Source organism: Elephantulus edwardii, unplaced genomic scaffold, assembly GCF_000299155.1.
Source record: "Elephantulus edwardii isolate Elephantulus edwardi_28Jun2011 unplaced genomic scaffold, EleEdw1.0 scaffold00093, whole genome shotgun sequence".
NCBI lineage: Eukaryota > Metazoa > Chordata > Mammalia > Macroscelidea > Macroscelididae > Elephantulus > Elephantulus edwardii.
The window spans coordinates 10935889-10950840 of NW_006399843.1; the positions used below are offsets into that span (position 1 = coordinate 10935889).

Below are 14952 nucleotides of genomic sequence, written 5' to 3' on the forward strand. Positions count from 1 at the left end.
TTCTTGCCTTTCACTTCTACCCCTGAAACTTGTTCTGGTTTGAGTGTGTTCATTTTTGGGGGACAGAGGGAGGGTTTGGCCTTTTAGGATAAGACCACGTGGCTCAATGCCTGTCCATTTCTGAGTGTTTTTCTCCCACTTTGTCAGCTGGAGTTCCGGTCCTCAGCAGTGATCCTACCCCCCTGGAGAACAGGATGGGTTACGTGTCGGCCAGGTAAGCTTCCGTCTGCACTTCAGATGAGGCTCACAGTCAGGGTGCGTGCTCTCCATGTCTCCTTGGGTAAAGGGCCTTCTGAGGGACCAGACCTCCAAAGAGATCAGGTCTCTAGTCCACAAAGCTGCCCTCACCTTGCTTTCCAGGGTACCCCTCAAAAGCAAAAACATGAAGTTCAATAAAAAGTAAATAACAAATGCTGGTGAAGTTAAGGAGAGATAGGAACTCCACCAGCAGGTGGGAATGTAAAATGGTACAACTTCCATGGAGAATAGTTAAGGATTCCCTTAGAAAATTAGATATAGATAACCTTGTGATTAAGCAATTCCACTTAACTTACTAGGTATATATTCTAAAGAAGTAAGAGCTCTGACACCAACAGATACATGCACATCCAATGCTCATTGCAGCATTATTCACAATAGCAAAGAGACAGAAACAACTCAAGTGCCCAGCTATGAATGAGTGGATAATAAAATTGTAGTATGTTCTTACGGTGGTTCATGCAGCACTGCACACTGTTAGATTCACTGGAGAATCAGTGCTGAATCAGGTAAGTTAACCACAAATGGACAGAGTATAAGACCACTCTTATAACCCAGGGAAGCTCTGGTAGCATCTGCTGTGAATTACACCGCTAGCCAAAAGACCACATTCTCTGGGGGTTCAGACCTACCAGCGGCTTTGTGGGAGAAAAGTGGACAGTCTCCTCCCCTTACGATTTGCAACCTTGGAAATGCAATGGAGCGATGTGTGTAGGAACTGCTCAGTGGCAGTGAGTCTGAGTAAGGAGGGTTTTACATACACAATCGTTCTTGGGTGGGAAGTGAAAATTAGTGACTTGGTAACAGACACATATTAAGATAGGTGAATAGAAAGGCAAAGTGGGGCTGATGAGCACAGTGTCACTAAAGATAGGGAAGACACAGGGATAGAGGATTCACTGAAACCAGAATTACAGGGGGAAAGTGTGATTTCATTGTGGGCATTGAAAGTAATGTTATAGAACAAAGCATGTGTGAGTGGTTGCATGAAAATGAATTTGTAAAGTTTTACTTAAAAATAAAAAATCACAATTTAGCATAATGCTTGGCATAATGCTCTCCAGCCCCTCCCAAGTTAGGTAGTGATTTACACAATCATTGCTCCTGCGTGCTGCGTAGTATCAGTCCCATAAGGACAAACACTGTATAAGACCATTATTATAGAAAAAGATAACTAGTAAAACATGTATGAAAATCAAAGGGAGGGAAGGTGGGACAGTCAGAGGGTTGTGTGAAAAACAATGTATACGGACTGTGAGTAAACCAGTATTTAAAAAAAAAAAAAATTAAAAAAACTAAAACCCACAATTTTAAAAAAACAAACCCTAAAAAGCAAAGGTCAAGTTCACACCCCCAAGATCACAGTGAAGGCAGGGCAGCACGTTTGCTGGCACAGTTCCCAAGGAGGCCACGTGGGCCCATGCACGTGGCCCTTCTTGCTGGCCCCACAGCTCGGAGCTGGCCTTCTTTGCCATTGAGCTCTTTGTCTTCTGCACACGGCTCCGGCTCCCCTCTTCCCTAGTCCTGCTGAGCAACATCTGGCGTGAGAGAGATGCCCCCGTGGGGGAGACAAGACAGGCAATTATTTAAACCTGTTATTAATTTCTCATTCATCTTATTCCTTCAGATGCATTCCCCTCACCCTCCCATCCCAGATTCCCAGCCATAATCCCTCGCAATCCCTTTGTCTATCTTGGAAGTTAATGCTGGGCAAGTATTTGAATCGTTGGGGTGCGCAGGAGTAGGAGCCTGGGGCCCTTGATGTTGGTGTGTGCCCTCAGGAAAGGACCAGAGGATGTTTGCCTTCTTCCTTTGGGGGGGTGATCTCCTCACTTCAGAGAGGCGTTTCAGGGTTAATCTAGAGGGAAGAGAGATCTCATCAGAAGAGGAAGCTTTGAATTGCTAAAGACTTTGAGAAAGACTGCAGCTGGTGTGCCAAGAGGAGGGGGCAGGCAGCGGGACGTGCCGGCCGCGGGGTCTGCCATCTGCGTGTTCCGTCCTCTGGCCCCTCCCCGTCCTTCGCCCTCTGCCCATGTGTCCTTCTCTTCCCAGCGAGCAGCTCCGCCTCCTGCAGCGCCCTTATTCCCATCTTCCTGAGGCGGGCAGCACCAACTTCCAGGGAATGATCGACACTAACCGCAGGTGGCTAGAACATTTCAAGAACGACCCCAAGTCGTATCCTTTTAACTGGTTTCCACTCTCCAGTCACTTCTGTAGAGAATGGGCTGGCTGACCTGGGCTGCGGGCCTGCTGCATGTGCCCTTGGGTTCTGAGGAGGATGAATTTCCGGGATGCTCAGCTGACTATGGAGTTTTCCTTCACCTCCGGGCCAGATGTCTCTTCTCATTGCCCAAGCCCACAGCCACCTCGGACCTGCTGCAGCTCGGCCTGGATAATAACAGGCTGAAGGTGTATCACTACTAAGATCCTGAGTGGCAGTGGGGGGCATCCTGTCTTCTCCTTTGCCCAGACCAAGTGCCTGAGGAGCTGCCTGCACTTTATTCCCTCTGCCAGTCATTCTCCTGTCCCCTCGGCTGCTTGGCCCACCCAGGACTTGGAGAAACCATGTGGGCTGGGTGTGGAGGATGCCAAAGCCAGAGACAGCAGCAAGACTCACCTCTGCTGACTATGGGACATATCTCAGGCTGCACTGTTTTGGACTTTGCTGAGCCACTAGCTTCTGCATCAGTATAACAAAACTGATGATGCGGGTAGCTGAGGGGCAGGCTGGTGGGGAGACCAGAACATGAACACCTTTAGGAAGAAAGGTGGTATTTGTCGAGTTGCTTTGAGGGCAGAGGGGTCCATTTGGAGCCTGATTGGTCAGTTATACCTGCAGGGCACTGCTGGGGGCTGCTGCAAAGACAGTGTTTATTAACCCAACAGGACACAGGCCTTGGCATTGCACACCTGGTGCCAGGCTCTTCTGGGTCCACACCTGTCTCTGCAGGACCTCGGCCTCAACCCTTGATCAGACCCTTGTCTCCTGCTCCTCATCTTCAACACTTAGTTTTTGCTATTGACTCTCAGGATTGGACTCTTCCGCCCTGTTCCCTGTCTGAATAACTTCCCTCTGGGTACTGTGTTTTCCTCAGTCGTCTCTCCACAGAGCCATCCCAGCTAGATGAGAGGTGTCAAGCACACAGCTGCTTCTGGATGCCAAATAGCCTCTCCTAGGACACGAGTATATTTGTGGGTCCTTGTCCACTGATTTTTTCCACTTGGCTCCTAGCACTGGGGTTGCGTAAAAATAATTCCACCTCAGCCTTCCATGTGAGCCAGCCCCTGCCCACCCTGTCCACCGCATTGTGGGCCATTGACTCGGGCTGGCCTGAGTGGTGAGGACTCAGGTCCCAGTTGGCATTGCTTCCATTTTGGCTCAGCTCCTGCGGGCCCCACTTCCCATCCGTGAGCCTCTGGGGGGTCTGCAGGAGATGTTGTCTGACATCTGTCTCATTGTTTCAAATAAAATGCCCCCATTTTTCTTGTCTTTAAAGCCACAGGGTCGCTCTTGGCTCTCCAAAGCAGAATTGACAGCCCACTACCTCCTTCCACTTTTTTCTTTGCCATGGAACATGCAATGAAGAGCCACATTGGCTCCTTGAAGCCCCATCCCCCTTTCTTTTTCCCCAACCTCAGATGCATTTTCAGCTCCAGCCTACTGCACAGAAGGTCCATTTTGTTGTTTGGCTCATCCTGTGTGCTTTGGGAATAGCTCATGTGTTACAATCAGCTCTGGTGACAATCCTCTGTTTTCTACATCAATTAAAGCAGGTCCGTTTTCTACAAGGCAGGTATGAGTGTGTTTTTCTTTTTGGAGCCCTTTACCTCATTCCTCCCTCAAGAAGGGAGGAAAGAAAAGTTAATATTCACGCAAGACCTCTTAATGGATTTGGTTTATCGCCATAACATGCACATGATATTGATATTTTCAGCTCTTTTTATGGAGGAAGAAAGAAAGGCTCAGAGACCTTGAAGGGCCTGGGTCACAGTGAAAACTGAGTTGTATCCCTGTGTCCTTCCACAGCTTCCCCTCAGCTTCCTCTCCCCAGCCGCCAGCCCTGTGAATTGCAGAATCTCCGGGTCTCATGTCCCCAAGGGCCAGTTGACGTCCTCTCCCCCCTCCCCCACACCCCAATGCAGACAGGTGAAAGATAAACCCTGTGAAGTCCTGAGCTGGCACTTAGGTGGGTTTCTGTTCCAGGGATGTGAGCAGTCTTTGTACAGTCTTGGATTTGTTATGACAAATTTTCTGGAGGAACCAGTTGAGGGGGGCCTGGTTTCAAGGATTCACATAAGAAAAGCAACCTAAAAACAAAATACCCAAAATAGCTGAGTCTTTTCTGTGCCCCAGTAGTACCCTGGCAGCTCTGGTCAAAGAAAGAGAAATCCAAGTGATTGAATGCTGCCTTTGAATCAGTGTTGATACTATCTCACACACTTGGCTTACCCTACAGAAGTTCATATCCTTGTTTTATAGGTGAGTACATTGTGGCTCAGAGACGTTACAGAGCTATGGCCCAAGGTCACACACTAATAATCCAAGTTTGAACTTAGACCTTTCCGTCTCAGACAGTCCATTCTCTTGACCAGGCTCCCCTATATTAGCACCTCCTTTCCTGGCTCTCAGACCAGTACTGACTGGCTTGACCTGAACCCTTGTCAGTCAGGAGAGTGGTCCCCATGAGCAAAGCCCTCTGAGGCTTGTGTTTGCTAAGGGACTTTTCAGAAGACTGCACTGTTCCATTGCTCCCCAGGTGAGTTTTGACGCTAGCTGGGGAGACTAGTGTTGTAGAGCTCTGAAGCAGAAAGGACTTTGGGGATCACTGGGTCAGCCCACTCATCTTTTATATTGGAAGAAACAGCCTTAATAGACATGCGCTTTGCCCAGAGTTACAGTGTGTGGGTGAGGTGACACCAGCCTAATCTCCAGGCTGGGGCTCAGGAAGGAGTATTCTAGAATGCTAGCGAATGTGTTTTCAATAGTTCCACGTTGACGTGCTTTAGTACTGTAATGGTAGAGAAGTCTCTCTCTGGCCATGAGACATTTAGTGCTGCTCCTGGAATCTAAGAAGTCATACCAGATTCTTCGGGAAATTTTACACAGAGACAAGAAATGACATTATTTTGATCCCTCTCTCCCATTATTCCCAATTTTGGATCAGATGGTTTCTCAAAACTTTTTTGAAATATTGACTATTTTCTTGAAAGGAGCGGTGTTGGAAGTGAAGACAGCACACACAGATACACACACTCCTCCAAATGCATTGCCGTAGGGATTGGGGAGATAACCCCGGCTCAGGAGCCCTGGTGGCAGTGTGCTTGCTACATGTTATGCTACTAACTGAAAGGTTGCTGGTTTGAACCCCTCAGGTGCTCCATGGCTTGGAGATAGGCCCTCTCTCCATGGGGGAGAGATTTACAGCCTTGGAAACCTGGTGGTGTGTCGCCATGAATTGGAACAGACTTGATAGCCGTGGGTTTTGAGTGGGGACACTTCCACTTACGTTTGATTCTCAGCATTTACCAGCTCTGTGATCTGATCAAGTCCTTCTAGGTTTTAGTCTCCTTCCTGGTCAAAATCTCCAAGGTGGAATAGAGGCTCCAGGGACGGTGTGTGTGTGTGTGTGTTGGGGGGTGACTGCCACCTTCAGTGTTTCCAGGGAAAGCCTTGGATGAGGGGTTGTCTTCATTGAAAGGGGTACTGAGAAGCCTCCAGTGGTTTAACACAGGTGGGAAGGGTGCTGAGCAGGCTTGCTGGATGCACCGCCTGCCATCTGGGGGTGGGGGAGACGTGCTGATAACAAATGGACTGCTTGCAGTCCCTGGTGTCCTGAATTCCATAGTCTGCTTGTTCCCTGTTTCCTCCTGCATCTCACACCGTCTTCTGTTCCACCTTTGAATTTACAGTCTCCAGCAGGTTTGTGTCAGAATGCCACATGCATGTCAGTTTGATACTTCGGCTTGATGAACAACCTCCACAACAAAAGAGAAAGACACACACCTGCTTTTTCAGTTCCTGTTAGTTTGAAAACCTAAGAATGCACTATTTTCTCCCCATTGGTGCGTCATGTGAGCCAGTACACCCATTAGCAGTGACCTTGTGCCTACCAAGTGCACCCACTGAAATGGGAACTTTTAATTTATTTGAGACATACTAATACTACCTTTCAGAAAGAAGAAAAGTACTGGCACCCCAGTCATACAGAGCATGTCTCACACCCATGTGAGTAGGGGGATAGTTGTCGTTCTGTGCCGTCAAGTCGCTTGCAACTCAGCGACCGTTCTATCCTGTGCCAACCTTGCTGTCTCAAACACAGTCATTCCCACCACTCCACTCACTCTCGATCCATCTCATCAAGAGTCTTCCTCTCCTGCACTGTGCCTCCACTCTCCCAAACATGATGTCTCTCTCCAAGGACCAGTCCCTCCTTGCAGCATGCCCAAAGTATGTCAGATGAAGCTTCAGAATCCGACTACAGGGAGCATTCTGGCTTCACCCTCTCCAGGAAAAACCTGTTTGTTCACCTAGCAGTCAATCGTATATGGATATGGGGGATAGTAGACATCTGTAAATATGACTTTCAGTGATCTTAAAATTTGCGACTATTTTAAAAATCAGGTGAAGTGATTCTCCTTCAAATAGCCCTTCCTTCCCGGACAGCAAGTATGTACACACACAGCAGAGTTCTAGGCTCCCTTTTGGGTTGGAAACTGCCTCTGCTGGGCTGAACCCCAAAATTTTGCTTTGAGGTTATCTCACTCCACCCTAAGGAGCCCCACATGTCCTCCGGAGGCCCCAGTACTGGAGGGTCCAGTACCTCCTACGTTTCCCTTCCAGAGCCTCTGCAGCTCAGAGGACTGCCGAGCACTTCCCAGCAGGCCCAGGTTGGGTTCCCAGAGCCCTTTGACATGGAGAACAGGCGCTAGGGGCTGGATCTGAGGATGCTGGTACCTCCATGGTGACAGGACTAATGACTGCAGTTTGTTTGGACTTCAATGCTTGGGACATGAAGGCCTATGAGGAAGGATGTTGGCTGCTGGGGATCTTTTCTCTTTGATTGGGTGTGATTAACTTGTTCGTTTTCTCCTTTCTTTATTTGAATGAAGTAAATAATTGTTATCCCACCCCTGTGTCAACTACTTATCTCAGACTCCCACCCTCTACATAGGGGGACTGGATCTAAGATCCTGATCTTGAGAAAGCTCTTCTGGGTTATCCATCCTCCTGGCACCCAGCAGTGTCTCAGCAGCAGCCTCCTAACCAGGCAAGAAAGGCTGTTTGGTCTGTGATGAAGCGATTGTGGATAAGCACCATGGTGTGGGAGGGGTCTTATGTCCTCAGGAAGCTTACATCTCCCAGCTCAAGCAGAACATGGTGTAGGCTTTTCTCCTGGCTTTTCACGTTCTTTGGGATAGGAACGGTCAGCCTGCAGAGTAGAGTGGAGGACTGGAGATCTGTCTAGAAGAGAGCTTTGTTAGAGGAGGAGGGACCCCGGCCCTCAGGAGGTAGGAAGCAGAGTGGCGCTTTCAGGAGTCCTTTTCTCCAGGTTACAGCAGAGCGTAGGGGAGGGAACCTTTGCAATGTCAATGAAACACAGGTAGATATTCCTGTGGTACTCTTGATTTCAGCAAAGATCCATCTAACTAACATTGGCTGTAATGTCCTTAGTCCCAGTGCCTCTTCTAAATCCAGCCTGCACATCTGGCAGTTCTCTGTTGATGTACTGGTCCAGTTGGTTTTGGATATTTTCAGCAGGATATTGCTTGCATGTGATATTAATGATATTGTTTGATAATTTGCACACTCAATTGGATCACTTTCCCCCCGCCTCGCAATGGGAACAGATATGGATCTCTTCCACTCAATTGACCAGGTGGTTGTCCTCCAGATTTCTTGACATGATGTGATGAGTGTCCAGGGCAGTGTCTATTTGTTGAAATATGTCAGTTGGTATGCCATCAATCCCTAGGGCCTTGTGTTTTGCCAATTCCTTTAGAACAGCTTGAACTTCCTCCTCATCACCACAGGTTCTTGATTATACGTTATTTCATGAAATTCTTCTGTGTGAGTCAATTCTTTCTGTTATAGTGACTATGTACTTCTTCCATCTTTTTTTAAATGCTTCTTGGGTCATTCAACATTCTGCCCACAGCATCCTTACGTAGTACAACTTGAGGCTTGAATTTGTTCTTCAGTTCCTCCAGCTTAAGAAATGTAGAGTGAGTTTTCCCCCTTTGATTTTCCAACTCCAGCTCTTTACACATTTCATTATAATACCTTGCTTTGTCTTCCTACTCTGCTCTTTTAAACCTTCTGTTCAGCTCCTTAACATCTTGATTTCTTCCTTTGCTTTGGCTTCTTGGCATTGTAGTGCAATATTCAGGGTCTTTTCTGACATCCATTTTGGCAATAGTATATAACATTGACATATTTCACTTAACAGATGCTGCCATGGACATGCTCACCAAGTTGTGCCAAGAAATCTGGAGAACAACCACTTGGCCAACTGACTGGAAGAGATTGATATTTGTTCCTATCCCAAAGAAAGGTGACCCAACAGAATGTGGAAACTACAGAACAATCTCACTGATTTCACATGCAAGCAAGATTTTACTGAAGATTAGCCAAAAACGACTGGAACAGCACATGAACAGAGAACTACCAGAAGTCCAGGCTGGGTTTAGAAGGGGTCATGGTACTAGAGATACTGTAGCTGATGTTAGATGGATCTTGGCTGAAAGCAGGGAATACCAGAGGAATGTCTATCTGTGTTTCATTGACTATGCAAAGGCATTTGACTGTGTAGATCATAACAAACTATGGCTGACTCTGAAAAGAATGGGAATCCCAGAACACTTGATCGTTCTAATGCGAAACTTATACTTGGACCAGGAGGCAGTGGTCAGAACAGAGCAAGAGAACATTGCATGGTTCAAAATTGGGAAGGGCGTACGCCAGGGATGCATCCTATCTCCTTACCTTTTCAACCTATATGCAGAACAGATTATCCGGGAGGCTGGGCTCTATGAGGAGAAATGTGGGGTCAAGATTGGTGGACGATTTATCAACAACCTGCGTTATGCGGATGACACAACCCTGCTTGCTGAAACTGAAGAGGACCTGAAGCGCCTGCTGCAGAGTGTCAAGGACTGCAGCCTACAATATGGATTGAGGCTCAATGTCAAGAAGACAAAGATTCTCACCACTGGACCAATTGGAAGCATCAGGATGGATGGTGAAGAGATTGAGATTGTACACAGCTTTAGTTTGCTTGGCTCCATAGTCAACAGTCTTGGCACCAGCAGCCAGGAAATTAAAAGGCGCATTGCCATGGGAAAGTCTGCCATTAGGGACCTCTCCAAAGTACCGAAGAGCAATGGTGTCTCTCTGGAGACTAAGGTGCGTCTGATACAGGCTATGGTCTTCGCAATCACTTGTTATGCATCAGAGAGTTGGTCAATGACCAGGGAGGATAGAAGGAGAACTGATGCCTTTGAGCTGTGGTGCTGGAGAAGAGTACTGAGAATACCATGGACTGCTAAGAAAACAAACAGATTTGTCCTGGAAAGGGTTAAACCGGGTGGCTCCTTGGAGGCAAGGATTCTGAGGCTCTGTCTAACATACTTTGGACATGTTGTGAGGAGGGACCGGTCCCTGGAGAGGGATATCATGCTTGGGAGGGTGGAGGGACGGCACAGGAGAGGAAGGCCCTCTATGAGGTGGATTGATTCAGTGACTGGGATAATTGGGATGGGAGTGTCAGAGACAGTGCGATTGGCACAGGATAGAGCGGAGTTTAGGGCTGTTGTACATAGGGTCGCTATGAGTTGCAAGCGACTCGACGGCACATAACAACAACAACAACATAACTGCAGCAACGATATGAATCTCCCAAGGGGTTCTACCATTCTTGTGTTTCCTCCTCTATCTCAATTTTACATCTGTGAAATAGAGTTAAGAGTAGTGTCTGTCCCACAAAGTCTGTGAATATTTTAAAAAAAAGGCAATTAATCTAACATCTTCAAAACAGAGTTCAACACATAGTAAGGCCTCAATTGTTGTTATTATCAAATTGGTCCCAACCTTTGGCAACACTGTCTATATAGGGCAGAAGTGCTGTGTAGAGTTTTCAAGTCTGTGATCTTTCAGAAGCAGATACCTAAGGCTCATGGTGGGTTTGAATCACCAACCTTTTGGCTAATAGTCTAGTGCTTAACTGTTTGCACCACCCAAAGACTCCAGCAGACTCAATAATTGTTAGGCATTGTTGTGATCAGGGAGGTCTGGTGGAGTTGTTCTGAAAGTTGTAAAACAAAAAACAAAGAAACAGAACACATAAAGATTGGTATCTGAGACATTAGTGTTTTGAGATGGACCGATAGTGGTAACTTTGAATTAGACATTCATGTACCATGAATGACAAATTGAGCAAGAATGCTGTTGCATTCATAGTAAAAAAGAACACTCCAAGATCTGTCTTGAAGTACAATGCTGTGAGTGATAGGATACTATTCATATGTGTACAAGGAAGGCCTGTTATTACAAATATTACTCAAATATATGTACCAACCAAAAGCAAAGAGAAAGAATTGAGGACTTCTATTGAAGTTTTTAACAGTTACAACTTGCTCAGCTACACAGTCTACACTCTTCTGTCAACAGTCATGAAATCAAAAGATGAGTTGCATTGGGGAAATCTGCTGTCAGGTGTCTCTCCAGACAAAGTACTAAGAAACAACGATGTCAGTCTAAAGACTAAGGTGTTCCTGATCCAGGCCATGGTCTTTGCAATTACTTGGTATGCATGAGATCTGGACAGTGACTAAAGATAACAGAAGAAGAATTGATGCCTTTGTGTTGTGGTACTGAAGAAGAGTCTTGAACATATACATGGGCTTCCCCTGATGGACTACATAAGAATCAGATTAACTACAATCTGATATATGTCATCTGTGATGTATAAAGACCCTATTTACAGCAGCTCTGAACCCTTCCCTGTCCTGAGCCAGTCTCACTAATTCAACACACCAACCTGCATTGCCCCAGATACTTTTATCAATCCATCTCATCCAGGTCTTCCTCTCCTGCACTGGCTGTCTGCCCTTCCGAGCATGATGTCCTTCTCTAAGGACTGGTCTTTCCTGGCCATGTGCTCAAAGTATGTGAGGCAGAGTTTCAAAATCCTAGCCTCCAAAGAGAGGCTTGGTTTTACACTCTGCAAGACAGTCTTATTTGTTTTCTTGGCAATTTGTGGTATGTTCAAGATTCTGCTCCAGCACCACAACTCAAAGGCATCTATTCTGTCATCCTTAGTCATTGTCCAGCTCTCTGAAGCATAACAAGTAATTGAGAAGACCATGGCCTGGATTAGGTGCACCTTTGTATCTAGACTGACATTGTTGTTCTTCAGCACTCTGGAGAGGTCTCTGACAGCAGATTTTCCCAGTGCAGTCCATCTTTTTATTTCCTGACTGCTGGTGTCAAGAGTGTTGATTGTGGAACCAAGCAAGCTGTATTTGTTAACAACCTCGAACTCTTCTTCATCTATCATGGTGCTGCCAGTTGGCCCAGTGGTGAGAATCTTTCTTTTTTTTAATTATTTTTTTTGTGTGTGTACCATCAAATTGGATCTGACTTGCACAGGAGGAGATTGTCCCTCCTTCTCCAGCAGAGGATCTGGTGGATTCGAACTGCGCACCTCTGGGATTGCAGTGCAGCTTCTTGTCACTAGGCCACCAGAGCTCCCTGAGAATCTTTGTCTTCTTGATGTTGAGCTTCAATTCATATTGAAGACTACAATCCTTGACCTTTTGCAGCAAACGCTTTAGGTCGTCTTCAGTTTCAGCAAGCCAGGTTTTGTCATCTGAATATTGTAGATTGTTGATGAGTCTTCCTCCAATTCTGATGCCATGCTCCTCCTCATAAAACCCTGCTTTCCAGATGATCTGTTCTGCATACAGATTTAATAGGTATGGGGACCAGATGCATCCCTGAAAACCCTATGTACAGCGGAGCAAAACTCTTGGACAAAAAAAGAAAAATAGCAATGAAGATACTTTCCTGGGGCCTTGTTCCCTTTCATAGCCATATGTTAAGGTGATCTCCAAGGAATCATGAGAGAAGAACTTCAGAAGAGAGGAATGTCAGAAAAGAGGACAGCACATCCAGGCCCTGGAGCTGGCAGGAGGAGGGAGACAGATGGGTCTGCCTGGAGAAGGCACTGGGGTGGAATGGAAGACTTGCTCCGGGAACTCTCAGGGGAGTCAGTGTCACCACCTGCATGGAGTCTGGATGTCTGTGGAGACACGTTCCACCTGTAAGACTGGAGCCCAGGGTTGGAAGGGTAGGCCTTTTTGGGGGTTATATTAGGCAGAGCTTGAGGTCCAAGTATGGCTTCAAAGCCCACTATTGTGCTGCCTCTACAAACACTTGGGTGCAAACTCAAGTCTGCTGTTTACTAGTGGATGCATCTCTTGGGAATGATCCCTCTCTCTAGGCCTTGTTATGTGCTGTCAAGTCACCTGCGACTCATAGTGACCCTATATACAACAGTTCTAAACCCTGCTCTATCCTCAGCCAACCTTACTGTCTTCGACACACCCACCCCCATTACACCAGTCACTGAGTCAGTCCATCTCATCGAGGGTCTTACTGTCCTGCACTGTCCCTCCACCTTCCAAGCATGATGCCCCTCTCCAAGGATTCGTTCCTCCTTGCAACATGCCCAAAATATGTCAGACGAAGCTTCAGAATCCTTGCCTCCAAGGAGCAGCCTGGATTCACCCTCACTAGGACAAACCTGTTCGTTTTCTTAGCAGTCCATGCTATATTCAATATTCTTCTCCAGCACCACAGCTCAAAGGCATCAATTCTCCTATCATCCCTAGTAATTGTTCAGCTTTCTGATGCATAGCACATAATTGCAAAGACCATGGCCTGTATCAGGAGCACCTTAGTCTCCAGACTGACATGAGTTCTCTTCAGTACTCTGAAGATGTCCCTGATAGCAGACTTTCCCAATGTAATTTATCTTCTGAGTTCCTGGCTGCTGGTACCAAGAGTGTTGATTGTAGAGCCAAGCAAACTAAAGCTGTTAACAGTTTCAGTCTCTTCACTGTCTATCATGATGCTGCCGATTAGCCCAGTGGTGAGAATCTTTGTTTTCTTGATATTGAGCCTCAATCCACATTGAAGGCCACAGTCAACTTACTGAAGCAAGTGCGTCAGGTCCTTCTCAGTTTCAGCAAGCAGGGTTGTGCCATCTGCATAACGCAGGTGGTTGTGAGTCTTCCTCCAATCCTGATGCCACATTTTTGGAATGAAGTGGGAAATACCTCACACTCCTGAAGGACTAAATGAAATAATCTATATCAGGTATCTTGAGTGAAGTGACTGAACTGCTTTAAATGAGAGAGCAGAAATGGAAAGAGAAGTTATTTTCTAGTCTCTGCTTGAATAGTTCCAAAGTTCCAAACACAGGGTGCTTTTCACTCCACAATGGAGCCCATCCTGCTGATGAATGGTTCTTAGCGCTGACTTTTAGCCTTCTCTAGATCTCACATTTTTAGTTTCTTTAAAACATAAGAAATAAAAAGGAGAATTGATGCCTTTGTGATGCTGGAGAAGAGTATTGAATATACCATAGACGGCCAGAACAAACAGCTTCATCCTAGAGAGGGTGAAGCCAGGCTGCTCCTTGGAGGCAAGGATTTTGAGGCTTCGTCTGACATACTTTGGGCATGTTGCAAGGAGGGACTAGTCCTTGGAGAGGGACATCATGCTTTGGAAAAAGAGTGAGACCATTGATGAAATGGATTAATACAGTGACCGGGATAACGAAGGTAGATGTGTTAGAGACAGTAAAGTTGGCACAGGATAGAGCAGATTTCAGGGCTGTTGTACATAGGGTTACTATGAGTCCCAAGTGACTTGACAACATATAACGACAACAATAAAACACAATAAAATATTTATCTAAAAAGAATAAATTTGATACTAAGTTCCCATTGGAAAATCTGGAGGACAGCCAGCTGGCCAACTGACTGGAAGAGATCGGTATTTGTTCCCATTCCAAAGAAAGGTGACCCAACAGAATGTGGAAATTATCGAACAATATCATTGATATCACATGCAAGCAAGATTCTGCTGAAAATAATCCAAAAACATTTGGAACAATATGTCAACAGAGAACTGCCAGATGTGCAGGCTGGATTCAGAAGAGGTTGTGGTACTAGGGATATTATAGCTAATGATAGATGGATCTTGGTAGAAAGCAGAGAATACCAGAAGAATCTGTGCTTCATGGACTATGCAAAGGCTTTTGACTGTGTGGATCACTACAAGCTACGGATGACTCTGAGACAAATGGGAATCCCAGAACATTTTATTTTGCTAATGCGAAACCTATACTTGGACCAAGAGACAGTTGTCAGAACAGAGCAGGGAGACACTGGATGGTTCAAAATCAAGAAAGGGTCCGTCAGTGATGTATTTTGTCTCCATACCTTCTCAATCTGTATACAGAACAGATCATCCAAGACTCTGGGCTGTATGAGGAGGATTGTGGCATCAGGATTGGTGGAAGAATCATCAATAACCTACATTATGCGGATGACACAACCCTGCTTGCTGAAACTGAGGAGAACCTGAAGTGCTTGCTGCAGAAGGTCAAGGACTGCAGTCTTCAATAT

At 46.2% G+C, this 14952-nt stretch overlaps 1 protein-coding gene across 1 annotated transcript in view; it reads left to right on the forward strand.

Annotated features, from left to right (window-relative positions):
* Positions 1-2682, forward strand: part of CEP164 (centrosomal protein 164kDa) — an 83030-nt gene extending 80348 nt beyond the window's left edge. Inside the window, 3 exon segments of the mRNA XM_006890877.1 lie at positions 148-214; positions 2311-2433; positions 2592-2682. Of these exon segments, the coding sequence (XP_006890939.1) occupies positions 148-214; positions 2311-2433; positions 2592-2682 (281 nt within the window).
* The last annotated feature ends 12270 nt before the right edge of the window (positions 2683-14952 follow it).